Source organism: Oryctolagus cuniculus, chromosome 16 (genome assembly GCF_964237555.1).
Source record: "Oryctolagus cuniculus chromosome 16, mOryCun1.1, whole genome shotgun sequence".
Classification (NCBI taxonomy): Eukaryota; Metazoa; Chordata; class Mammalia; order Lagomorpha; family Leporidae; genus Oryctolagus; species Oryctolagus cuniculus.
Window position 1 is genome coordinate 20385458 of NC_091447.1, and position 25290 is coordinate 20410747.

The window sequence follows — 25290 nt, forward strand, 5'->3', positions numbered from 1 at the left end:
GGAGGCTATGGTTTTGGAAATGAGGTCTCTGCACTGGAGATAAACTAGCTGTCTAGCCTTTGCAAGTCTTGTCAAGGGCCGGCTATGAGAGATCACTGATTCACAGAAAGAAATGGTAAAATCAACACTCGCCAGGCACTTAGCACACTCCCTCCTGATGCTGTGCTTGGCGGTAGGAAGATGAGCTAGCATCTAAAATGACAAGTGTTGAAGCTTTGCCACTACCACCCACCATATCTTCACCAGCCATGCCGGTGACCGAGCCCTTAGACAATTGATTTGTTATTCCTCTATGATCGGGAGGGGAAAAAAAAAAAAAGCACCGCCACTTTTGCTCTAAATCAAATTAAGAGATACAGTCCAACCTCAGTGTTCAGCCTGAGTCTTCTGCGGTTAGCAATAGAAAGTTTGATACCGTTTGGGATGAAAATATATCACCCTGGCCCAGCTGATGTCAGCCCAGAGTCATTCTTAGTGCAATTACAGTCATTCTGATTGATTTCAATCACAAGGTGGGAATGTGGCAGAAGGGGTTGTCAGGCTCCATTTTTAAAACTTTTTGCCTGTTATTTCTGTAGGTTAAATGTCTCTTGTAAAACAGCTTTATAGGTATTACAGTCATAAACCTGAGTGACTGAGAAATGGGAGAGAGAGAGGCAAAAACAGCCTTTATTGAGAGGAAGGGAGGAGGGCGGAGGAAAGAGCATTAGGTGTCCAGACACATAAAGAGTCAGTCGCACAGATTTCACAAGGTGCCGTGTGTGTGTCTGCCTCACCGAGGCACAGAGAGCCCCGTATGGGGGTCTCCCAAACCTTAGATGGTGCTCGGTCCCGCGCAGACCTCACGAGGCATCTATAAGCACAGTAAACCTTTTTAATAAAGTGGCCGGCCACTCCTAGGACTTCCTAATAGTGTACAAACACAGCAAAGTACCACCAGCCTCAGTGTCTCCCACATGCAGCCCGCAGCACTCCATTGGCCGCCCTGCGCATCCATGGATGCCCCTCAGAGGCCCTGCTCCCTCCCTCCTGCCACTGTGGAGCTCCGAGGAGCGAACAGACCCTTCTGTAATGTGCGGGCCCGGCTAGGCCTCTGTTCTCAGACCCTGAGATCATGATTGCAACTGCCTTCCCTTAGGATAGGGCCACAGTGGCGACGAAATCCAGCGGTGCGTCCTAGAAACGTGGTTGCAACACCATTAGAACGAAGAGTGGCCTCCGTGCCCGGAGAAAGGGGCACCGGGCAGGTGACTCGTCGGTATTGGGATAATGGCCCTGCCATCTCTGTTTTCACACTCTAGCCATCTGCTGGCTACTTCAAAGTTGTCAGATTTTCACGTATTCGAAAGGCAGAGTTACAGAGAGTGGAGGAGGCTGGGACAGAGCTTCCCTCTGCCAGTTCACTCCCCAAATGGCTGCAATGGCTGGGGCTGAACCAGGCCAAAGCCAGGAGTCCAGAGCTCCATCCACGTCTCCCACATTGGGATCAGAGCCCAGGCGAGCACTTGCGCAGGTGCAGTAGTAGGGAGAGGTCAGGGTTAGAACCTGCGCTCCAATATGGGATGCCGGTGATGGAGTCTTAACCCACCGCACCACAATGCCAGGTGGGCTTTAAAGTTTGTAGACACATCTTAAATATTTCCCGTACAATGATTTGGGCAGCACCACAAGGAAAAATTCCTCTGAGCACATCTTTTCACAAGTCGTTTCTGTATCCGCCAAAATACAGACTAAAATACAGTCACTAAAGTGACTTTCTTATTCTCTGCAATTTAACACCGGGCATAGGATATTTTTTTTTGTTCTTTGTTTATCTTTCCTCCCTCACCCATCGCCGCCCCCTGTCCCTACAGGTCTCACCAGCAACGCAACAGATGCAGCCCACCCAGACGATACAGCCCCAGCCCACAGGGGGGCGCCGGCGAAGGGTGGTGGACGAGGATCCTGACGAGAGGCGGCGGAAGTTTCTGGAACGGAACCGGGCGGCCGCCACCCGCTGCAGACAGAAGAGGAAGGTCTGGGTGATGTCACTGGAAAAGAAAGCAGAAGAACTCACCCAGACAAACATGCAGCTTCAGGTGCCGGCCACTGGCTCTCTCCTGGGGACCCCAAAGGCCCTGGGCATAGCTGGCGCTGCCAGCCCACAGGCACTTGTTGACCCAAGCTGTCATGCCACATGCTTAGCCCCAGAGGCACTGCAGGTCTGCTCCTGGCCAGGCATTAATTCTGGGCCACTCCACAAAATGACCTATTCAGTGTCCAGGCCCTCTGCCTGGAGGCGGGTGGGCTTGCCAGCTAACTCTAAGAGGGCTGGGAGCACAGACCTCCATCACACAGACTTCTAGACCTTGCTTGGGCAACGACTTGCCGAGTTTAACCTCAGGGTTCTTATCCATAAAATGGGAAGAAAATATTTTATAGAGCTTTTAAGAGGAATAAGTGACCTCATGTCTACAAAGCAGTTAGCACAGTGCCTGGTGCATAGGAAATCTTCACCCGGGAACAGCCGTGTTTCTACCCACCAGGCTGAGGGAGTTGCTTTGGTTTATATGTGATTCCTTCTGTTCTAGAAGGAACCAGGCTAACAAGGCAGGCTTATGGTTATCCTTGCACTCTGAAAGAACGGGCAAGTTTCCTTGTCATTTTCAGATCCAAGAATTCAATGTTGCCTGAGTCTTGTTTTTCATAGGTGGCTTAGCTGGGGACGTTTTAGCATGGGGCCACTTCTGGGAGTGTCAGAGAAGGGGGAGAAAGTCTGGTTCCCAAGGCCCCTCCAGCAGACCCCATGGCATACAAATAATGCAGTTCAGGGCATTCATTCAGACATTAAAAGCACACCATTCACTTCCCCTCCCAAAAGGCTGCCGAGTTAGACATGTGACAAACAGTCCAGAGCTTAGCAGCCAGTGTCTGACACAGAGCCCAGTACTTGGTCTGGGAACTGAGAGACTCCCCAGGGAGCACTGGGTAGGGAGTAAAGTGCCCCCAACAGGGAGAATTTGCACCTTGCTGGTTCACAGGGCGTCATCACCCTCTTGCCCTACCTGGTTCTCTGTGCAGCCTCCGAGAGGAGCAATTAGGCTGCCAAAGCCCCCGTGCCTCTGCAGATTTAACTCCATCAAACAGAGCCTTGCAGCATCCAATGTACAAACTGAACCCATACAAGGGAAGGTTTAGCTATCTGTGGGCTGAATTTTACGGATTTTATGGAGGTTTGCTTTCCCTGGAGAATCTATCATTCCATGTGTGCTAGATGTGTGGGAATACGTAGCAGCTGTGGAGGGAAGTAGGCCAAGGATTCCCCTGCTTGCTGGTTTGTGCTACTCGACGGTTGGGACTGTGTCTCATTACTCCCCTTAGTATCTGTGCCCTGGTTCTCGCGTAGTCTCTACACTCAAACTGTCTGTTGAATACAAGGAGGAGCTCTCCATCCCTGGGGTGTTCAAGAATTGGCTGCACAACACTTGGCAGTGCTCTGATTGCGAGAGTCAAAGCCCGCAGGGGCATGGCTGCCCTGCAACCCCCTGAAAGCCACTTGTAGAAGCTGGCGGGCACAGGCATACCTGAAAAACTTTCAGGAAAAACATGGAGAAGCACTTTTAATGGTAACAGTCATAGTCTTATTTTGACGGATATTGAAATCTCCAGCGGGAATATCCAACCACAGTTTCACAGCCGTCAGTGGTAGGGGCAAAGTGAAATCATTTGAAAATGAGTTCGTTGGCACAGATGCATTACGTCTGGGAACACGCTGGTGTATGTGAACCTAGCAAATACGGCAGTAGCAGCTCTGCTGTGACAGGAGTGGGGGACCTAGGTATTTGCTCCCAGCTCTGAGGTTGGTGGGAGACTGCTGATCTCTGGCCCTGGTCATTCCTGTGCCTGGTAGGACACTTAGCAGCATCGGTGGCCTCTGCCGCTGAGATGTCAGGAGCACATCCTGCAGTTGTGGCAATGAAAGAGTCTCCAGATGTTGCCAGATGTCCCCTGGTGGGGAAGGGCTGGCGGTGCAGAACTGAGCGAGGTGGAGAACCACTGCCTCACAGAAGGAGCCGTGAGCAGCCAGCTGACACGGAACAGATGCCACCAGCGCTTTTCGTCGGTTTTAACTAAAATGAGCCCTTGCAGACTCACTCCAGGGGATCGACTGATCACGAAAGCCTGGACGGCTCCCTGCGGACAGCCAGCGTGGAAAGCAGCCAGCTGACTCGGAGGTCAAATGTGTCGATGAGTGGCCGTGCACGTATTTATGATTGCTTCTGTGAAACACTCAGGTCAACCTACCCTTTACTAGACACTCATCCACTGTTTTCTTGCCATTTCTTACCTTTCTTTAGAGCCAAAACGGCTTGGGAAAAGAGATAATAGCACTTGAACTCCTCCAAACCAGAAAATAACCTAGTTAAGTTCCTACTGAAGCCATGGGAAAGGCACCAATCTTTTTGGGTCTGGAGATCCCTGACACAGGAAGCGGCAAGCTCTGCAAAGCCTGAACTGTTGGTATTTTCCAGGCACGGCCTTGCCTCTGGGGGACAGAAGCCTCGACTGTCTGGAGCTGTCAGCGATGCGGGTGCTCTGCTCCTGCCCTGCGGTGCTGGACAGGGGGCAGTGGACTCAGCTACCTTTGAGTGACCCTTTCCCTCTCAGTGGACTTCTGTCAAAAGAAAAAGGTGTCTCTCCTGAGGCTGGCGCAGTGAGCCAAGCTTTAAGTAAACAGAAATGGAAGGTGCTAAGCAAACAAACTCCAGCCAAATGGAATATCCAAGGTCTGGATGGCCAGCTGCCACTTTTGAGTTGTTTCCCAGCATAGAACCCTCTGGTTAGGCTGCAGAGATTCAATTGGAAAAACCAGACCTAAGAAAACAAAATCAAACTCCCAGACTTCATTTCCTAGTCCTACGATAAATATCTGCCCAAGAGGGCAACACAGGCATAGGAAGGAATTGGGAGAAACATTAGAAACCGCCCCACCTGACATTTTATGGAGGGAGATGCTGAGGTCAAGGTAATCAAGAATCTTCTCAATGGCACATGCTCAGCAGATGGCAGCATGAGGGCTCACGCAGGTCTCCTGGTGACCTAAGCCACCACCTGAGGATCTCTCACTGTACAGAGTTCTCAAACCACGGCGCCCAAGATCGGCTGCAAATCCACCAGCTGCTGGTGTGGTCCTCAGCAGAGCGTTTGTGCTCCACAGAGGATATGGGAATCATCTGGTCACCCACGGAAATAATTGCTTTTCTCATTTACCGCACAGACACATGGTCTAAGTTGCTGCTGCAATTTTAGACACAGGAGCCCAGGTCTGGGACTTGGCAAGAGAAAAGGCCAGATGGGAACTGTTGAGAAACCCAAAGTCCTTTGTTTCTGAATGAACCAAACTGGATCTCAGATAATTTACAAAAAAAAAATTTTTTTTAAAGGAAAGAGGGTGTATCGTAGAACTCATTTTTGGGGCAGTAACTACTGCTTAATGCACAGATAGCTACTGGGGATCTCTGATACTGGTTGCCTAAGGTGTTACTATAGTATTGAATGTACAGGTCTAGAAATACCTCGGTCCAGAGGGATCCACCCTCCGATCTTCTCTACTTAAATAGCAAACTGCTTTTGAGTAACAAACTCAACTTGGTTTAGAAAACTGAAAAAAAAATGAAGAGTTGATCTCAGCAAGAGAATCAATACTTATTAAATACTTTGCTTTTGCAAAGTACTTGTATGTTAAAACCTGGGACTATTATTTATTCCTACATAGGGGAATAAAAATATTGGTGATTTTCCTAGAGTCATAAAGCAAGGTAATTCAGAGGAAGAAAATGCCTCCGGAAGTCCTGGCTTTTATTTCCCTTCCAGACTTGCAGGCCACATTTGCTTCCTTTCGTGCATGTAAAAACATTTGCTATCTGGCTCTTCTCCTCCAAAATGAATTCAAGGTGATTCTACTTATGTTACCTTGAAAAGGAGTTTTACATAAAATGGAGTCTAGCATTTGTGCATTGCCTGCACCATCCAGGCTTTCATTCAGAAATCTTTGACAATCGTGCATCAAAGCACCCAATTCTTTCTTTCTATAAGGCTGAGATTGTTGACCCTTTTAAAGCCAAAACCCCCTACAGACTCTGGGGAAGGCTCTGTAGACTCCCTCTCCAGCCACACATACATGGACACACAACATTTTGCTCCAGAATTAAACTATGAAGGCTGCTTTGGAGTTTCTGATAAGATTTAAGGTACCAACAGTGCTACAACTGGCTCTCTTAGGAAATATAAGATCTGAAATGCTAGATATGAGAATATCAAAAGTATTTAATGCATACAGTTCAACACTGAATCCTTCATTAGGTAATTGGCTTTCACAAAGTCAACACAAAACAAAACAAAAAAGTCTTTCTGGAAGGAACACAGAGGACTAGTCCAAACAACTTTGGTTGTGGCAACGATTTGGGAACTCAAGTTCTATTATTTTTTAAATTTTTATATATTATATTTGAGAGGCAGAAAAAGATCTCCTGTTCATTAATTCATTTCCCATATGCCTGCAACAGCTGGGGCTGGGCAGAGCCAAAGCTGAGAGCTGGGAACTCAACCCAGGTCTCCCACATGGGTGGCAGGGAAACAAGTACTTGGGCTGTCACTACTGCCTCCACAGGCTGTACCCTGGCAGGAAGTTGAAGTTAGGACCTGGAGCTGGGACTTGAACCCAGGCACTCCAACGTGGGACATGGGTGTCACAGAAATGTCTTAATTGCTGGACCAAATGCCTCCCCCTCAAATCCTATTATTCTCAACTTTCAGTCGAGAGTTCCTTTTCCTGCCAAATTCTACCTCATTAATTTCTATTTTAATCTCTGACAATAAGGTCCTTGGACCATCATAATTGTGTATAATCTAAACAAGAGACTAATTTTGTTCTAGTTAATGGGTGTTCATTTTTTAAAATTTCTGTATTTTCATCATCCACTTAAGAGGAAGAAAGAGAGAGAGAGATCTTCAGTGTGCCAGTTCACACTCCAAATGCTTGCAGTAATGGGGCTGGGTCAGGCTAAAGCCAGGAGCCTGGAACTCCATCCAGGTCTCCCACATGGGAGGTAGACACTCGAGCACTGGGGCCATCACTGCTGCCTCCCAGGTACCTTAGCAGGAAGCTGAATTGGAAGCAGAGTTTCCAAGACTCCAAGTGACACACTGATTTGGGATGTGGGTATCCCTTGCTGTGGCTTAACTTGCTGTGCTACAGTGAGTTAACATGACTAATGTTATTATCAGCATGTCACCTTAGGAAGCAGGTCCATACTCACATATAGCTTTCAAGTGGTCATCAGTTGTCACAATACTCTGTTTCTACAATTTTACAGAACTTTACAATTCTTGGGGCCTTGATTTCTAGAGCTACAATATAGTGATGTATTAATACAATGTTTTGTTATCTCCAGACAAGATTCCACCAAAGTCAGATATTTTGTACGGGGTCTTGATGATAGGCCAGAACATCACATATGTTGTTCAGAGTTGTGATTGCTTCTGTTTCATAGTAAAACAGCTTTATGAAAGGATTATTGCGAAACAGTTTAGAGTGTCACCTATCGTAGGCAGTGGACTCCTTGCAACTGAATCTAGAAACCCAGAGAATGGAATCCAGAGTGCTCTCGTAAGGGAGAGGCAATGAAAACTGTGATCCTGACATAGTGGGGGAAAAATGGAGTCTAAATGTAGGCTCTCCAAGATGGCCATCCATTTGTTCTTCCAGAAACATCGAGAACCCAGCTTTGTGTTTAATATTTCCCCCTGGTTACTGTTTTCTAGGTTACAGTGCAGAAGTGTGGATTTGCTGAATATTAGAATTCCATTTTCTAAGAATCATTGTCTACATTATCTGTAGCTGAGCTTCTACTCAGAGTACAAGTGCCTGGACCGTGGTGGCTTCAGAAAAGTGTTATTCTGTAATCCAAATGCAAATAACATGGCATTTCACATGGAGGCAAAAAATACAGACACACCTGTATGCGTACACACACTTAGTTTCCCCTTTTGTTTTTAATCAGAAATTGCTTTCATATAATGTCTAAAAGTGTCTCTTCTCGTGCATGCTATTTTAAGCAGAAGGGAAACTGGGAAAATGAAGGCAGCTATGGGAATCTAGATAGGTGTAAAATCAGAGAGAAAAGTGTTAGCATTTAAGGCTAAAATACATTGTCCTATAAAGTTGTCTTACTGACCCTGGATTGCCAAAGGTCACTTGGCAAGGCCCCTTATCAATCACGCTCATTGGGAGGTGGCAGGCACAATTCACTTTCAAGAACATTCTTAGGTAGGAAAGCAATGTTCCTATGCAGTTAAGGCATTTATTCATCATTAAAGCCAGTTTCTCAAATAGGCATTTTTGATTTTGTAACTAGTTGGAAAAGCCTTTGTAGATGAGATTCTTATTACTTTGGTATTAATTTTACTGAATATCTGGTTGCTTGTGATGTATTTAAGTGAATTTGGAAATGGAAGAAATTCATTAACATGGGTTTCAGCTTTTCTTAAAGTAATGTCTAGAACTCCAAACTTACTTTTGGAGGTGATAAATACATGCCTGAAAAGCCAAGTTCATATTGCAAGTGTAGATACGACTTAACGACAGCCACTGTTAAACACCCTTTTCTATATGCACGCTTTTTCAAAGTTTCCGATGTGTGAAGTAAGAAGCCTGGCAGCTGCACATGAACTGTGGCCAGAGAGAATAGTCGTTACCCCAACTTTTAAAACAGCTCACTGGAGAGAGCACAGTTTACTTTTATCAAGTGAACGCACAATGCAGCAAGTTATCCATTCTACAGTGATATTTGTAGACATTAGATGTCGAGTACATTACTCTACAAAGCTATGAACATGCCTTTGTGAATTACTGCCTAGAGCCCTGAGACACTTATTTGCATAAATAAGGAAAAGGCAACCATGATCTACAGCATCCTAATATTGAGGGGGAGAAGAGTTTGTAGACTAAAATGAATTAATGAACTGATCAAAGTAATCTGACTGTGGCCCAGAGTGGCACTGCCATGTGCCTCCCCGGGCTGACATTGTCCCCCCGGCAGATGACAGGTGTGTACATCATGTCTTTTCATGCCTCCAGCTAAGTGGGCATCAGTCAGGTGGTAGCTTCCTTCTCAACTAAAGCCATCTGGAACTTCTTTGATGGGGGTGTGTACATTCTGATTGCATTGCACTCTGAAGGCACCAATCCTATCATACAACTCTTCCCACTGCATACGTCACAGCCTCCTCCTGGTTGGCAGGGTCAGCCAGCATTGCCAGACTTAGGAAAGCCATGTGCTAGGCATTGTTCTAAGTGTTCTGTATTCAGTTGCCTCATTCAACCCTCCCAACAAAGACTTACATCCCCCCATCATTATCAGTGAGGTTGCTGGAGTTCAGGTGGATTATGTTACCTGCGGAGTGTCACCCACTAAGTCTAGAGTGGGATTCTAACCTTCATTGTCTGGTTCCAGAGCCCAGCACTTAATGGATGTGCTGTGATTTTTGTAGGGTTCAGCTCTTGAGATCCAAGCTCGTCAGAAAGCCCTTGGTAAATGTGAGGGCCAAATTAAAGGCAAGCTGCAGATTTTCATAAGAACCTTACTAAATCATGGTCTTTAAGCCATTTGGATGTAGCAGAACAAAAAAATTTGCCGATTTGTTGAAGATGCATGGGGCTCTGGGTTTCTATTCTCTAATCTTCTCAATGTGGCTTTAATATGTCTCTTTACAGAATGAGGTGTCCATGTTGAAAAACGAGGTGGCCCAACTGAAACAGCTGTTGTTAACACACAAAGATTGTCCTATAACAGCCATGCAAAAAGAATCCCAAGGCTATCTAAGTAAGTCACCAACTTTTTTCTTTGAGTGTCCAGTGTTTTACCACTAATTCTGCCTTGAATTTTATAGAAAGAGCAAAAGTAAAGTGTAGATGGCACTCCCAGACAGATATCACACTAGAATTCTTGAGTGGCTTCCAGATTATTCCACGGGGGGTGGGGGGAATCCCTCTTTCTCATCCTTATCCAGCACCATGGCCACTACCGCCTGCTAATTTCTGGCCACACTTCCCCTGTCTTTAACATTATAAAATTCTACCCAATGTCAATGCTGTTGCCAGTGAGCAGAGAGTCTGCTGGAGACCATCTTCCAGTGACTTAGAATCTTGAGAATTCTGTGGGCTGGGAACCAGGCGGTGGGGACATTGCCTCCAGTACCCCAGGATACACCATATGCTCGTCCCTGGGCTACAAAGCTAGTGATCTGGCCTCTGTTTATCAGTGGATCCCTTTCCTTAGACCCCAATTTCTGCATCTGGAGGGTCATTCGATAAAATGCTAGTTCAGTAGGGGGTGGCGGGGAGGAGTAGGGATTTTTGACTGAAGGTCAATTTATTTTCAAATGATTTTTTAGATTGAGCAACACAGATTCTCCCACCACATGTGAGTATTTTTCCACATTTGATGTATGGTTATTGGAAAAGACAAGATGGGCTAGCTCACATACCAGGTCACAAACACATCAACCCATTTCGCTGATATAGAAAGCATGGCTTTGCTCGTAGCTCTACATTGGGAAGAGGCATAGCTTGGTGACACCAGGGTAAAGTCTTCAAATTAACTTGCAGAAGCCAATGTGGGAAACGCTTCTATTTCAAGTAAATACCTAATACCATTTTTCTGAAGAGTTTGCAAATCCACACAAGAGCGAGCTATATTGCGGTGTGTATGTGTGTGTTTTCTCCTAGGTCCAGAGAGTAGCCCTCCTCCAAGCCCTGTCCCAGCCTGCTCCCAACAGCAAGTCATCCAGCATAACACCATCACCACGTCCTCGTCGGTCAGTGAGGTCGTGGGAAGCTCCACCCTCAGTCAGCTCACCTCTCACAGAACAGACCTGAATCCCATCCTTTAAACTAATGGGCCACGCCTTGCTTCTAAGAAGACCTGTACCATACCACGCGTCCTTTCTCTTAAGGGCATTTTTAGAATTAACTCCAACCTGGAAGACTCCTCAGCCCTTCAAAGACTGGCTTTCATTTTTATAGTTACTATGGAAATGTTGTCTTTTATATTTAGTTATATAAGAAAAAAAGGGAGTTATGCAATTAATATCTATCAGCTTGGGAAATGCTTTGGTGCTTTTCTCCAATTTTCTGGTACCAGTTATTTGTTTATAAACTGAACCTTTTCTGTATATAGTCATGGTTTCATTCTTATCAGCCGAAGCCTTTGCCTGAAACAAGGAATCTTGTGAAACCACAGCTTTTAGCCAAAATGAGGCATAGCTAGGTGTCAAGTAGGACAGATCTAAGGTACCTGGGTAGGAATCTGGTGACATCCTAACTCATGTTGAGTTTGTGCTCTCTCACCAGAATCCCAGATACACACACAGCCTTCCCCTCTTTGACTAGAAACAATGTTAAGATCCATCAGTGTCCAAACGAAATCAGGAAGCATCTCAGCCCCGCTCTCCCTCCTCTTGGTCCACTTGCTCAAATACCCAGTTTTCCTCTCCATTTCCAGTTGGCCTCAGGCTTCCTGTTTGCTATTCATTTTGACTTTCCTCCTGTTTTATTGTTTTTCCCTTTAGCATTGCATGCAATGAAAATAATGTTTAAAGAAAGAAAAAGAAGCAAACCTCAAAAATGTGGACCTAGCTTTTCTTCACTTGCCTGTAACCCACAGCTGGAGTTCATTCAACTCTTGCTTTTCAAAAAATAGTAACTGGGAGATGTTTAATGTGCCTGATTTAATGTTTTTAATAATCAGAGCAAATAAAAGGTGGTTGAGTTACAGTGAAGCACTGTTAAATGCCAGCTGTGGAGACACTTGGGAGGGAATTCTATAAGCCTTGACTGTGAAAGTCCAAATTGAGATGCAAGGCTATAACATCACACCCTGGAATTACAACTGGTTTTATGTGGCCTGTCTATATTGTTGAAAATCCACGCGCTATATAATAATTCAGAAGGGCTCTATTCACTACACAGATTACACTATTCAATCATCAGCTGCTAATAGCCTAAGATTTATTATTATTATTTTTCTTAAGCCTGTGGAACTGGCTTTGCCATTCAGGTGGGTGTAAGCAAGCTGCAGAAACACAAAGAAAATCCTGCGTTTTCACTGGGTGCTATTAGCCTTCCGCGACAGTACAAGGGCCCTGTGGCTGCTGAAGGGAAGCCCCGAGTCTGGCACAGGCTGCTCCACTCCTCAACAATTCTGAGTTCTATTTCCAGTAACTTCCACAGACATAATCCATTAGCAAAAACAGATAGACCCCCAAACCACGGCCATGCCTCCTTCACACAAGCCATTGTGCTGTGCTCATGTTGTAATGTCACATCTCAAATGACAGGGGCCAAGGTTCCTCCCTAAAGTCTAGGCAGGTGCTGGTTTTCATCTCCATTGAATGCTTGATGTGTGTGTGTGTGTGCGTGTGTGTGTGTTTTACAAGAACAGTATTTTACAAAAGTATAGCTTTTATAAGGGTTCAGAAAAGGGAAGGATGTGCTTGTTTCCCTTACTACAGTGTAAGAATCTATTTTGGAGGGAAATAACAAGAAGATATGAAGGCCATGAAGTGTAATTTTTATACCTAGTTTCAGTTTTATCAAATAACTTACTCTTTAAATCAATGTCTATCAACAGTCTTTCTGTGTGTCAAGTGTGTTCAAAAGACAGTTTTGAGTGTTCAGTGAAACTTAAGACTTAGATATATGGTCAAAATGCAAAAAAAAAAAGAATGCAAATGAAAGAATTTTCTATCGTATTTTAGACAAACATATCATTTTCGGGTATTCTAAATACTGAATTCATAGTTGTTTCTTTTTTATTCCAGCAGTAATAGTTGAAAGGTTTAACCTGACTGGCTTCCTAAGAAATATTTAATTTTTGCTTTAAAAAAGTTAACGTTCATAGCTCTGTCTCAGATATTTTAAAAAAAAAATCCTTCATGGGATCATCCACACATCCCCCCTCCTCTTGCCCCTCCACTGCCAGAAACAACAAAGCATTGAAATGTATGTTTGTTGGGTTTTTTAAATTTTTTATGTTTTGTTTTGAGTAAACAAAAACTTTTCTTTATTGCATGCAAAGCACTTAAAGAAATGGATTTTCTTCTTTAAATATCCACTGGTAACATTACCATGTCCCGCGGGTGACCTGTCCCTAAAATTGCGTTTTAGTTACTTCTCTTCTACATCTTGAGTAAAATTACTTAGTTGTTAAACTGAAAGCCTGGGCAGCGAAGAACTTGCCTGAGTTTTCTTAATTCAGCAACTTGACAGTTTGACTGATGTGCATTATGTAGAGCTCAATTATGTCTGTTTTTTATGCTAAGTAGGCAAACCAAGCACACAAGTTAGCAAACCGACCTCAACCTAGAATTAGAATAAACTGCCTGCTTGTAAGCCTCTGGGCCTTGAGGTGTGTTCATTCGCAGAATGGAAATGCAGTATAGCAAGAACGCAGCCCGTTGTCAGTATTTCTTGCACTCCCCAACAGGGAGGCTCACTGTCAAGCTCAGTACCAGGGTTAGCAATGTTGAGGATTTCGCCTAAAGGTCCCGTCTTCACCCGATCACAGAACAATCAGTCTGCCTAAAACTTCCCCCTTCTGGCCCAACACCGTTAGCCAGTAGGAGAGAACATCTTTCTTCCCCGTTCTCCTCTTGCAACCAGTCACTGGTCATCCATGTACGTTTTCTGAGTCAGTGGCAATGGCCTTGAGGGCGCCCATCCCATAGAGGATGTCACTGTGCCACTGCCTCGCCTCCTCCCCGTGTGGTTTCCTTTATCACCAGGCTCTGCCTGTGGAGTCCCTGCCCCCTGTGCGGGCGCTCAGCACTTCGGTACACTGGAGACCACTCCTACCAGGGGACCCCTTGCCCACACAGAGGCATCCGCATCTTTGTTTCTCCTCGACGCATTTCTCAATGATGCCAGGACAGGTATGGTGAAAAGCCCAGCTGTGGATGAATGTACTGATTTTAATGCCAGTCGGATGTTTGCCCTTTACAGACCCATGGATCTCTCGCCTACTTTCACAGCAGTGCACGGAAGTCACCATCTTGACACAGCCCCTGGGGCCACGCGGCTGTCACAGCACGTGCTACAGCGAATAGGGTGACTCTTGGCACTTGTCTCGTCATTGACATAAAATGCAGTGTGTGGGTCTGAGAGGGGTGCCGATGGTGAAGCTTCTGGTGCCTGTTAGTTAAGCCAATGTTAGTGTGTTAGTTGAGTTTGTCATTGAAATCATAAACCAGCCATGGTGAAAGACCAGTCCTTGGCTGGGGGGATTTCCGCATCAGTAACTGCTATAAAATTAGTCATCCCGTTAGGATAGAATGTGCTTCTTTCTGGTTAATAAAAACCATCTAAGAAAATATATATGTATGTATGTGTGTATACAGTGGAATTCAAGGACCAAAGCAAAATTTGAACAGGAATCTATTAATTTAGAATTTTATAAGATATTTATTAATAAATGTTATTTTTAAACATTCCATTTGAACAGTATTCTTCTGTAGGATCTGCTTGTTTTTAAAGTTATTAGCTCATAACAAACTACTCTGGTTGTGTGTATTTTCATTTTTCAGGGTTTCGAGTGGCTCATCATTTGGTAGAATGTGTGCTTAGGTCTCTGTGCATAGACATCAAGGATTTTTATTTTTTTAAATTTACGTTCTGAATAGGTTTTCTTTTTTTACAATTATTTCTTGTTTTTCATTTTTAAAGTAAGCTTTTTCATGTAAGAAGCAGAGTTCAGCTAAAGGGAATCTAACTGGAACTAGAAGAGCTTTCTTGCAGAAGCATACAAACAACTTCCACTCTGCTTCTCTCCACCCCACACGATTTCCTGGAATGCCTTGCACTACATTCAGCGTCCTTAGTGCTTTTTGTCCTTTCCCAAATAATATGCAGTAGCTTTAAGCCATTCAAGCTCCATTATGCAGCTTATCTGAGAAAGGAAAGAAAACAACGCATTTAAATTTGAATAAAACAGTGCCTATGCGAACTGTAGCAATTTAGAATCTTTCTGCTTTGAAAATAATTTATATTTTAAAATTGCACTTTAGCTTTTCTGCTCCCTTTCCATTGCTCTTCTCTTTCTAACCTCTTCCTTGTCCTCCAACTTGCCTTTGCACTCCCTGCCCCACTCCCCTGCCTTTCCTCTAAGGCTCTGAGCTGCACCCTGTAAGATACTTCCAGGCTCTCTGCACCAAGTACAACTGAGTGCGCTCGTTAGCAGCATAGCTAAGACTTCTTTCTCCCATCAGCCTAGAGGAAGCCCACTCCGAGAATGCCAAGAAGAGCCAGTACACTGTGTGGCTTATACTCCTGATCCTTTTATTCATAGCAAGTTTGTGGGTTTTTTTTAATGTTATATTATGCAACCGATGTGAGGCAGCAGCTAAGCCACACCTAAGAGTTTTTTATCTCATCCTCTGAACCAAAGTGTCCTGAATAAGCCAGGAGACTTAACTCTTGTGCACCTCAGTGCACATCTGACCGCTGTCCTAGCCATGGTTGGAGGCTGCTGAACTAACAGTGGCCCTATCAATTTCATTCCTAAGTCTCAAGAATACAATGTTGCCTTGTAATATAGGACAGCACCTCTGTTTTACAATTGTAACCTAAGGAAGGAGAAAAAGACACAGAAGCAATAAACTTACAAGTAAAACCTATACCAAAACAAACACACAAAGAAGTGGAAAAAACAAAACGCCTAGCTCATCACGTTGTGGAAATGTAGAAATGTGTGTTCATTCAGAATATCATACTATTTCTCGTGGAACGTTTCAGTGATGTAATGCTTGTAGCCAAATTATTTAAAGAGTGTTTATATATTTTTTCCTTATAAATTGTCTATTTTTAAAAGAAAATAAACAAACCTATTTAACCACAAGCTGAAGAGGTGAGTAAGGCCAAATTGCCAGCATTTGTTAAAAGATTAATACTCTTAAGTGGCACTCTGATACCTTTCCAAGTTTATCATCAGAAAGAAATCGATAATTACCAACTGTTACATTTAGACTAATTTACAATATGTAGCTCATTAGAAGCCAGCATCTAGAAAGCTCTTCTTAAGTCATTTTTAAAAATTTCTTTTAACTTTGAGCTTCATATTATATAATTTTATGCTTTTTAAAAATGATACCATCAATTAGCCTCAGGACTGAGAATGTGGAACCTGAATAGATTGGTTGTAAATGCATCGTTAAAGTTTTATGCACAATAAGCTCCTTCGAGTCTCATTTGCTCCTTGCAAACACCAATGCCAGACACTACAGGAAGTAGTGAAAGGTATCAGCAGTGCCGCGGGAGGGGGCTGGAGGGAAAAGAGCCTTTCCAACCATCCAGCCATCGTCCAAGACCTACTCACCCTCTTCCCTTCTGCTAACTCACACCTGCAGCAGCAGAGTGCCGCTTCGACTTTGTCTCGGAGCAAAGACAGGCTTGAAGCATGCTCCCTGGCACAGGGTTTGGTATCGTTTGAAAAGGCCCAGAGAAATGGTTCGGTTCAAAAAACAGTGTTCTAGGACAATTGCATGAGGACTATTGTCCAAAAACCTAACAACACGGAAAATGTTTAGCACTGTGAAAAGTGAGTGTTAACTAAGGAAGTCCCAAAAAAGGTGCTGTCACTTTAAGTTCTGGACTTGGGGGTGTTTGTAATGAACAGCAAAGCAACTGTGTGTGTTTGTCTATTTGTAAAGCAACCACCTTCCTTATTGGAAGGAAAAAAAAATTTTGGGGTACATACGTGTAAATACTTGCTACAGCATTTAATATGTTAATTTTATGTTAAGCTTTTTGTTGCATCGTGAACACATTTATTGTTACCAATGGACAATGAATTCATTAAGACTGTTTGACTAGGTCAGATTTTTACATCTCTTTCTAGCAAGAAGAGACAAGATTTTGTGCATTTGTACAAATGTTAATATCACTGCAATTCCAATATAATAAAGCACTCAAATGCAAATAATATTCGTGGCTGTTGTATGACTTGGGGTTGGGGATGATGACATGTGTTCTTCATGTGTCACACTCGTGCTCTGTAAACCAAAGCTTACGGGTCACCATTACCCAGGGACAAAGGGAGATGAGGCGTTCCCCCTTCCCAGATCATCACTCCACTGCCACTGTCACTTCCATCTCCCTTCCAAGTCGAGGCCACTGGTCCAGCACATTCACTCTGCGAGTTAAGCAGAACTTCACTGAAAGGGAATGTGGGATTAGCAGTCTAATCGTCAAAGAAACAGTCAGCCTCCAAGTTCCAGTCACGTCTGGGAACCCAGAATCACACACTGGCTATCCAAGCAATCAAATCCTGGAGCTCTTTGCTCGACTTCCAGAGAAGTCCTAAAGGTAGTCTTAGCCCCCGTGTGTGTTCGACATGCCTCCCTCCCTCCCTTCCTCCTCTTGCCTTTCTTCACCCCTTCATTACTGAAGACACTCTCATCTTTCTTTTACACCGAATATGTTTCATCTGCAAGATCAGAAGCCAATCATCATTTAGCACCAATAGTTTTTGTTATGCTGTCTCCAATCCATCAGCATGTCTTACCTAGATTATTGTAACCATCTCCTAACTGGCAGCTGAAGAAGCATTGGAAGGCAGAGGCCAGGGCATCCTCTATGAAATCCCAGCACCCTCATTCTTCATTCTCATCTGCCTTGCCCAGACTTATCTTTTCTATAGTGTTTGCCAATATCTAACATAATTTATATCTAATTAGGGTTTTTTGTTTGCTCTCTTTCTTGTAAATGAAATAAAGAGAAACTATCAATCTTCCACCTGTTGTTTCACTCTCCAAATACCCACCACAGCCAGGGCTGAGCCAGGCCAAAGCCAGAAGCCCAGAACTCCCATATCCGTGTCTCCCGCATTAGAGGCTGGGAACCAAGTACTCGGAACATCATCTGCCTTTTAGAACGCACATTAGCAGGAGCCTGAGCAGAAGTGGAACAGCTAAGACTTGAACTAGCATTCCAAGATGCAATGTGGGTATCCCAAAAGGCAACTACACTGCTGTACCACCCCCTACCCCCCATTATTGCTTTCAGTGCCCCCGACCTGCCCAAGTAGAACACAAGCTACATAATGACAAGGGCATTTTCAGTTTTGTTTATCCTCGTGACCCAACACCTAGAACAGCAGACACACGATGGGCACATGATAAACATTTGTGGAATGGATGACTTGTCCTTTATTTTCTTCTTGCTTGTGCTCAGAATATTCCAATGAACCTACCTCATCCTGTGGCCATAGCAATCATATTTTAATACCAATTACCAGGACGGGTCCTCCGACACACAGCCTGAGAGTGGGACAGATATTTGAAATTGAGACAGAAGGGCCAGCACCTCTACTCACTAGGCTAATCCTCTGCCTGTGGTGCTGGCACCCCGGGTTCTAGTCCTGGTTGGGGCGCCAGATTCTGTCCCGGTTGCTCCTCTTCCAGGCCAGCTCTCTGCTGTGGCCCAGGAGGGTAGTGGAGGATGGCCCAAGTGCTTGGGCCCTGCACCTGCATGGGAGACCAGGAGGAAGCACCTGGCTCCTGGCTTCAGATCGGTGCAGTATGCCGGCCATAGCGGCCATTTGGGGGGTGAACCAACGGAAAAGGAAGACCTTTCTTCTCTGTCTCTCTCTCTCACTCTAACTCTGCCTGTCAAAAAAAAAAAAAAAAAAAAAAAATCGAGACAGAAACGACCTGGGGAAATGATTACTGTTCTGATGGCAATCCTGTCTCTTACATTTACACTTGGTCTAGAACTAATGTTCGCCTAGTTCCCATGAGTCTTTCTCATGTCCATCCTACACTTCTTACTTGGAATTCCAAAAGCTGTTACTATTGTTTTAAAAAATTATGGCCTCACATTTATACTTTGCATGCCTCCAGCTTTAATCTCTATCCCACCTTTTATCCCAGTGTGCCTGTAGCCCCCTCAATGTTTATCTCTCTTATACCCACCATTATTGTTGTTTCAAAGAAAGCCAGGCTTTCACAGGCCATAGCAGAGAGCTGGATGGGAAGTGTAGCAACCAGGACTTTACCCGCAATGCCACAGCGCCAGCCCCTCGCCATTACAGTTGGACATTGGTTGGCTACCAGATACCATTTAGTTATGCCCCACATATTTTCACACCCAAAAGGTTTGTTTTGTTTGTTTGTTTTTGTCAAGCAACCTGCCTTGTGTATGAGGACTTCTCTACACTTACACACCAGAAAACACTGTTTCACTCAACACTGAATATACAATTGTGATCCCGAGACGGTGGTCCCATAAAATTCTGTGGCCTGACATTTGTCATCATCTCAGTTTGATGCTCACACAATGACAGTCACCTAATGACAGTTCTCAGCACATATGCCCATCATTCCATAATGCATGACTGTGTTCGTTCCAAGCTCATAAAATTTGGAGGAGGATGGGCCCATTCTTTAAGTAATTGAAAACAAGCCACTTGCTGAAGCCTGTTCCCATGGAGGAATGCTGACTTTATCGAAACAGTCATGAAAGTCAGGCTGCAAAGGGTGGGAGGAGGCTAATTTTAAATCTATAAAGATAGAGTCCGGGTTGAGACTTGCTCACTTCAGAAGCTGCTTCCTTTTGGCAACTACAGATGGCCTTTTGAAATGGTTACAAGGATGGCTAATTAAAATCACAAAAACTAGTTGTCTGTTAGTTGGTAGACCTAGTAAGATATTGTGATTGAAATTGGGTACATTTAAACCTGGAACCAAAGTAATAAAGTCTTTAGCAACCACTGAGTTTCATCTTATATCCTGTCAATGACTGTCTCCTCTCCCATATTTCCTTCTAACAATTGGAGACAGAACCAACTGTCATCACTACAACAGGGAGCCCATAAAAGGGCTCCCCTCTGTCACTTGTGCTTTCTCCAAAGGAGAGCTGTCTACATGTTCCTTTAAATGAATCCAATTGGAAGATCTCAGTTCCTTCATGACACATCCCTATTCCTCAGGATTCTTACAGCAGGCAGACTGTTCTGAGACCCTAAAATTGATTGATCTTAGTGCATTTACACAGGACCAGTCCTTGGTCCATTATGATTGCCCAAGTGAGTCCTTTTATATGGAGTACTCTCTATTCAAAATAGGCTTTGACCTTGATTGGTTCACCTCCTAATCAGAGTAGGTTTGGCTCAAGACAAACTGTCAAGGAGGCTCCAGTGGTTAAGGGTTTCTAATAAGGATTTAAGGGGTAGCCTCTGGTGCCCGACCCAGTTCTGTAGCAATTAACATAAGGAGACTTTCAGGAGGTCCTTAAAGAGCTGAGCTCTCTGGCTTACGTCGAGGACTGAGGCCACATGGCTTCCCATTCTGTGTCTGCTTCTGTCCTGCATGGACTGATTTGCATGCTCATTCGTCTGCTTCTCTGTGGGCCTGTCAGTGCTGCTCCACAATGACAGCCTCACCTGTCACCCTAGCCATGGTCTTCCAACCAAGTACAATCAGGAGGTCTCCGGCTTTCTATTCCATTCTCCCCGGAGACAACCTGATGGCAGTTATAAGGTCAACCTTGTCTCCCTAGACCCATCAGCTACATCTGGAGAAGCAGGGCTATTCTGTCTGGAGGCAGAGTAGGACTTCCAAAAAATAAGTCAGAAGAAAATGATTACTTAAGAGAGAATGGAAGGCTTGCGCTGTGGCTCAATAGGCTAATCCTCCACCTGCGGTGCCGGCACACAGGGTTCTAGTCCCGGCCAGGGCGCTGGATTCTGTCCCGGTTGCCCCTCTTCCAGGCCAGCTCTCTGCTGTGGCCCAGGAAGGCAGTGGAGGATGGCCCAAGTCCTTGGGCCCTGCACCCGCATGGAGACCAGGAGAAGCACCTGGCTCCTGGCTTCGGATCAGCGCAGTGCGCCGGCCGCAGCGCGCTGGCAGTGGCGGCCATTGGAGGGTGAACCAACGGCAAGGGAAGACCTTTCTCTCTGTCTCTCTCTCTCTCTCACTGTCCACTCTGCCTGTCAAAAAAAAAAAAAAAAAAAAAAAAAAAAAAAAAAAAAAGGAGAGAATGGAGTCGCAGCATAGCAACCTGCTGTCTGTGACACTGGCATCCTGTGTCAGAGCACTGGTTCAAGTCCAGCTGCTTTGTTTCCTATCAAACTCCCTGCTAGTGCACCTGGGAGGGCAGTGGAAGATGGCCCAAGTACCTGGGCCCCAGCCACCCTGCCACTCACCCTGGTTTTGACCTAGCCCAGCCCCAGCTGTTGCAGCCATTTGCAGAATGGACCAGCAGATGGAAGGTCTTTCTGCCTTTAAAAAAAAAAAAAAACTAAAGGACTACTAAAGAAAAACAGTATTTCTTCTTCTTTTTTTATTATTTTTTTTTGACAGGCAGAGTGGACAGTGAGAGAGAGAGACAGAGAGAAAGGTCTTCCTTTGCCATTGGTTCACCCTCCAATGGCTGCCACGGCCAGTGCGCTGCGGCTGGCACACCACGCTGATCCAATGGCGGGAGCCAGGTATTTATCCTGGTCTCCCATGGGGTGCAGGGCCCAAGTTCTTGGCCATCCTCCACTGCACTCCTGGGCCACAGCAGAGAGCTGGCCTGGAAGAGGGGCAACCGGGACAGAATCCGGTGCCCCGACCGGGACTAGAACCCAGTGTGCCAGCGCCGCAAGGTGGAGGATTAGCCTAGTGAGCCGCGGCGCCGGCCAACAGTATTTCTAAAACTACCTCACAGCAATGTAGTCACTTATTCTTAAAACATAACAAGAAATGAAAGTACAGCAAAGATAGCAAAAGTTAGGCAAAGAGTAGATGGCAACTCTGCTTATTGAGTGAAAGAATGGTTAATGAATTCTTGTTAAATTGAAAGCTTGGAATGGAAAGAAGTAGGCTATTCATTAAAGATTACATAGAAGTAATTTTACAAAGCTAAATGGTTTTCTAGATGTTGCTCCTCAGCTTATAGGCAATGCTGTCCAAAATATAAAAATTAATCAACCAAAAAGGACAGGATTTTATATTTTATGATTTCCCACTCACTCTCTTGCTTCAAATTGATTTTGCATGTACATTTCCAAGAAAAATCATTGCTATATTTTTCTTTTAATTGCATAGGTGAATCTAATGTGTTTGTCTTTGTAAGGATGTTGGCACAGTGACTCCCAAGGGTGAGGTTAAGAAAATTCTTGTCCCAAGATTCCTCTAGGCAGATACTATAGTAACTCTGTGAAGAGATCTCCATGACAAGGAAACAGAATAGTCACTATCAACCACCTTCCAAAAAGAGCAATGAAAATTACTGCAGCAAGCAGTACAGGAGCTTGGAGATGAATTCAACAACGTGGAATAAGAATTGGTCGTTCTGGAGCGGGCATTAAGCCCCTGCTCATGACACCTGCATCCCCCATCAGCCTTCTGGGGCTTCATTCCCAGCTCTGGCTCCTGGCTCCCTCTGGCTTCCCAGTAATGCAGACCCTGGAGGGTAGCAGTGATGGCTCAAGCAATTGGGTTCCTGCCACCACGTAAGAGACCTGGATTTTTCTGGCTTCCAGCCTCAGCCTCAGCCCCCCTCTGACCATTGCAGTCACTTGGGGAGGGATATTCCTCCCTCTCCCCCTCCCCATCCTTGCCCTTGAATAACTTTTAAAAAAATTAACAGTTCTGCATTTTAACATAACATTTTCTGTATTACCTTAAATAAACACAGATCTGGGTGCCTTATTTGTCTTTGGCAGTACACACATGCTCAGGGTAGAGTGGGAAGACACTGTGGCAGCTGTCCATGGAACTCTGCCCACTACCACCTCGGCCCTAAAAAAGTACACCTGCCTCCTTCAACAGGTCCCATGACGCACCCTCCCAACCACAGACCCTTCGTCTAATACTCTGCCCTTAGCTCACAATGCCACCATGAGCCCAGCACTGGATCCCGGGACAGGGAACCCAGAATGCTGGACTCTCTCTCCAGTAGCTGAATCTCCAAGAGGTAAAACTTGGGAGTTACCAAGAGCCATGCGTTTGCCACACAAAGAAACTCAGTCTGCAGCCAGAAGGAGAAATTCAGTCAACAGAGCCATAGAAGACACCCAAAGAGAGCTCTGGAAAATGATGTTGTCTCTTATTTAAGCAGTTCTCAACAGCTCCTCGCTGCATGGTTTTACCTTAAGATAGCCTGGGGTCCCTCGGATAAATGCCTTCTTTGACTTAAGCTGGTTCAGATGGGTTCCTGGCCATTGGAAGCTGTAGATATCCAAGCGAGGCTCTAGTTCTACCCTGCTGCGAGAAGCCACCTGCAGACCTCCTTCAGCCCTTTGCATCAGTGCCCTACTGACACAGGAAGGAGATGAAATGCTGTCCAGTCCTGGCAAGGGGATGCACTCATTCTCCTTCTGCACACCTGCAGAGAACATGCAACAGGTAGCCCCTAGACCAACACCTTATCGGAATTGTAGGCTATCCACATATCACAGGTAACAAGTCAAATTTAAGCTATTGTTCTTAAAGAATGTTTACAAAACAATCATGATGCTTGCCAAGGTATGGAACTGTTCTAAAGAGCTCTTTGATAAATGGATAATGCACTCTAATGTTTTTCATTCCCTTTGTGTGCTCAAGTGAATAATAAAATTAATATGTAAGGAATATGTTTACCTACAAGTAACACAACCTCGTTCCAGTGGCTTAACTAAAAAAGAGTTTATGTTTCTTTTTTTTTTTTTAATTTGACAGGTAGAGTTATAGACAGTGAGAGAGACAGAGAGAAAGGTCTTCCTTCCATTGGTTCACCCCCAAATGGCTGATCCGAAGCCAGGAGCCAGGAGCCAGGAGCCAGGCACTTCCTCCTGGTCTCCCATGCTGGTGCAGGGCCCAAGCACTTGGGCCATCCTCCACTGCCTTCCCGGGCCACAGCAGAGAGCTAGACTGGAAGAGGAGCAACCGGGACAGAATCTGGCGCCCCAACTGGGACTAGAACCCCAGGGTGCCGGCGCCGCAGGCAGAGGATTAGCCAAGTGAGCCACGGCGCCAGTCCCAAGAGTTTATGTTTCTTAATAAAAAAAAAAAATCTGAAAATAGAATCCTTGGCATTGATCCTGAATCTTGGTGATGTCAGCACCACCAGCTCTGCAATGCCCTCACCCTCTGATGACTTTTGCTTTCTGGTCACAATATAGCTGCTGAAGCTCTGTATCACATCCCAGTCAAGGCAGAAATGAAGGGGAATGACCAGAATCAGGCACATTCTCATTGTCAGAAAAAAGACTTTTCCTGGAACAACCTAACATATCTAGGTTTCACTGGGTCATCTCGTCTCCCTTAGCTTCAAAGGAGTGCAGGACAGTCAGCAACAGGCTCTTCAAGCTTGCTTGCACCAAGGATCCCCGCTAGTGTGCTTTATTGGATAAGACCTGTGAGTTGGCCGGCACCGTGGCTCACCAGGCTAATCCTCCGCCTAGCGGCGCCGGCACACCGGGTTCTAGTCCTGGTCGGGGCGCCGGATTCTGTCCCGGTTGCCCCTCTTCCAGGCCAGCTCTCTGCTGTGGCCAGGGAGTGCAGTGGAGGATGGCCCAAGTGCTTGGGCCCTGCACCCCATGGGAGACCAGGAAAAGCACCTGGCTCCTGGCTCTTGCCATCGGATCAGCGCGGTGCGCCGGCCGCAGCGGCCATTGGAGGATGAACCAACGGCAAAAGGAAGACCTTTCTCTCTGTCTGTCTCTCTCTCTCTCTCTCACTGTCCACTCTGAGTGTCAAAAAAAAAAAAAAAAAAAGACCTGTGAGTTACACTGATGCCCTTATTTAGCAGTGTGACTGGATCCTTCTGGCTGGCTGTGCACGGCTGCAGGTTTGCTCCTCCAGAGCTCCTTGGAGATGGTCTAAGAAAAGTGAGGCACAGGGCCCTGGCCTGAAGTGCCGCATCCCATATGGGCGCCAGTTCTAGTCCTGGTTGCTCCACTTCTGATCAGCTCTCTGCTGTGGCCTGGGAAAGCAGTTAGAAGATGGCCCAAGTGCTTGGGCCCCTGCACCCAAATGGGAGACCCGGAAGAAGCTCCTGGATTTGGATTGGTGCAGCTCTGGCTATTGCAGCCATCTAGGGAGTGAACCAGCAGATGGAAGCCTCTCTCTCTGTCTCTACCTCTCTCTGTAACTCTTTCAAATAAATAAAATAAATCTTTAAAAAAAAAAGAAAAGTGAGGCACAGTGGTGTGCCTTGTGGTCCTGTCAAGAGGTGAGCACAGGGAGAAGTATTTGGAACTTGCTGGAGGGTGGCAGCTTGCCCCAGCTGGA

At 45.3% G+C, this 25290-nt stretch overlaps 1 protein-coding gene across 9 annotated transcripts in view; it reads left to right on the forward strand.

Moving 5' to 3' along the window:
- The window catches only part of CREB5 (cAMP responsive element binding protein 5), a 430789-nt gene extending 413774 nt beyond the window's left edge, over positions 1–17015 (forward strand). For all 9 annotated transcript variants that reach the window (XM_051853248.2, XM_051853254.2, XM_051853251.2 and 6 more), the window contains 3 exons: positions 1854–2078; positions 9755–9863; positions 10769–17015. In XM_051853248.2, coding sequence (XP_051709208.1) covers positions 1854–2078; positions 9755–9863; positions 10769–10932 — 498 coding nt within the window. In that variant the 3' untranslated portion in view covers positions 10933–17015. The remainder of the gene's footprint in view (positions 1–1853; positions 2079–9754; positions 9864–10768) is intronic.
- The last annotated feature ends 8275 nt before the right edge of the window (positions 17016–25290 follow it).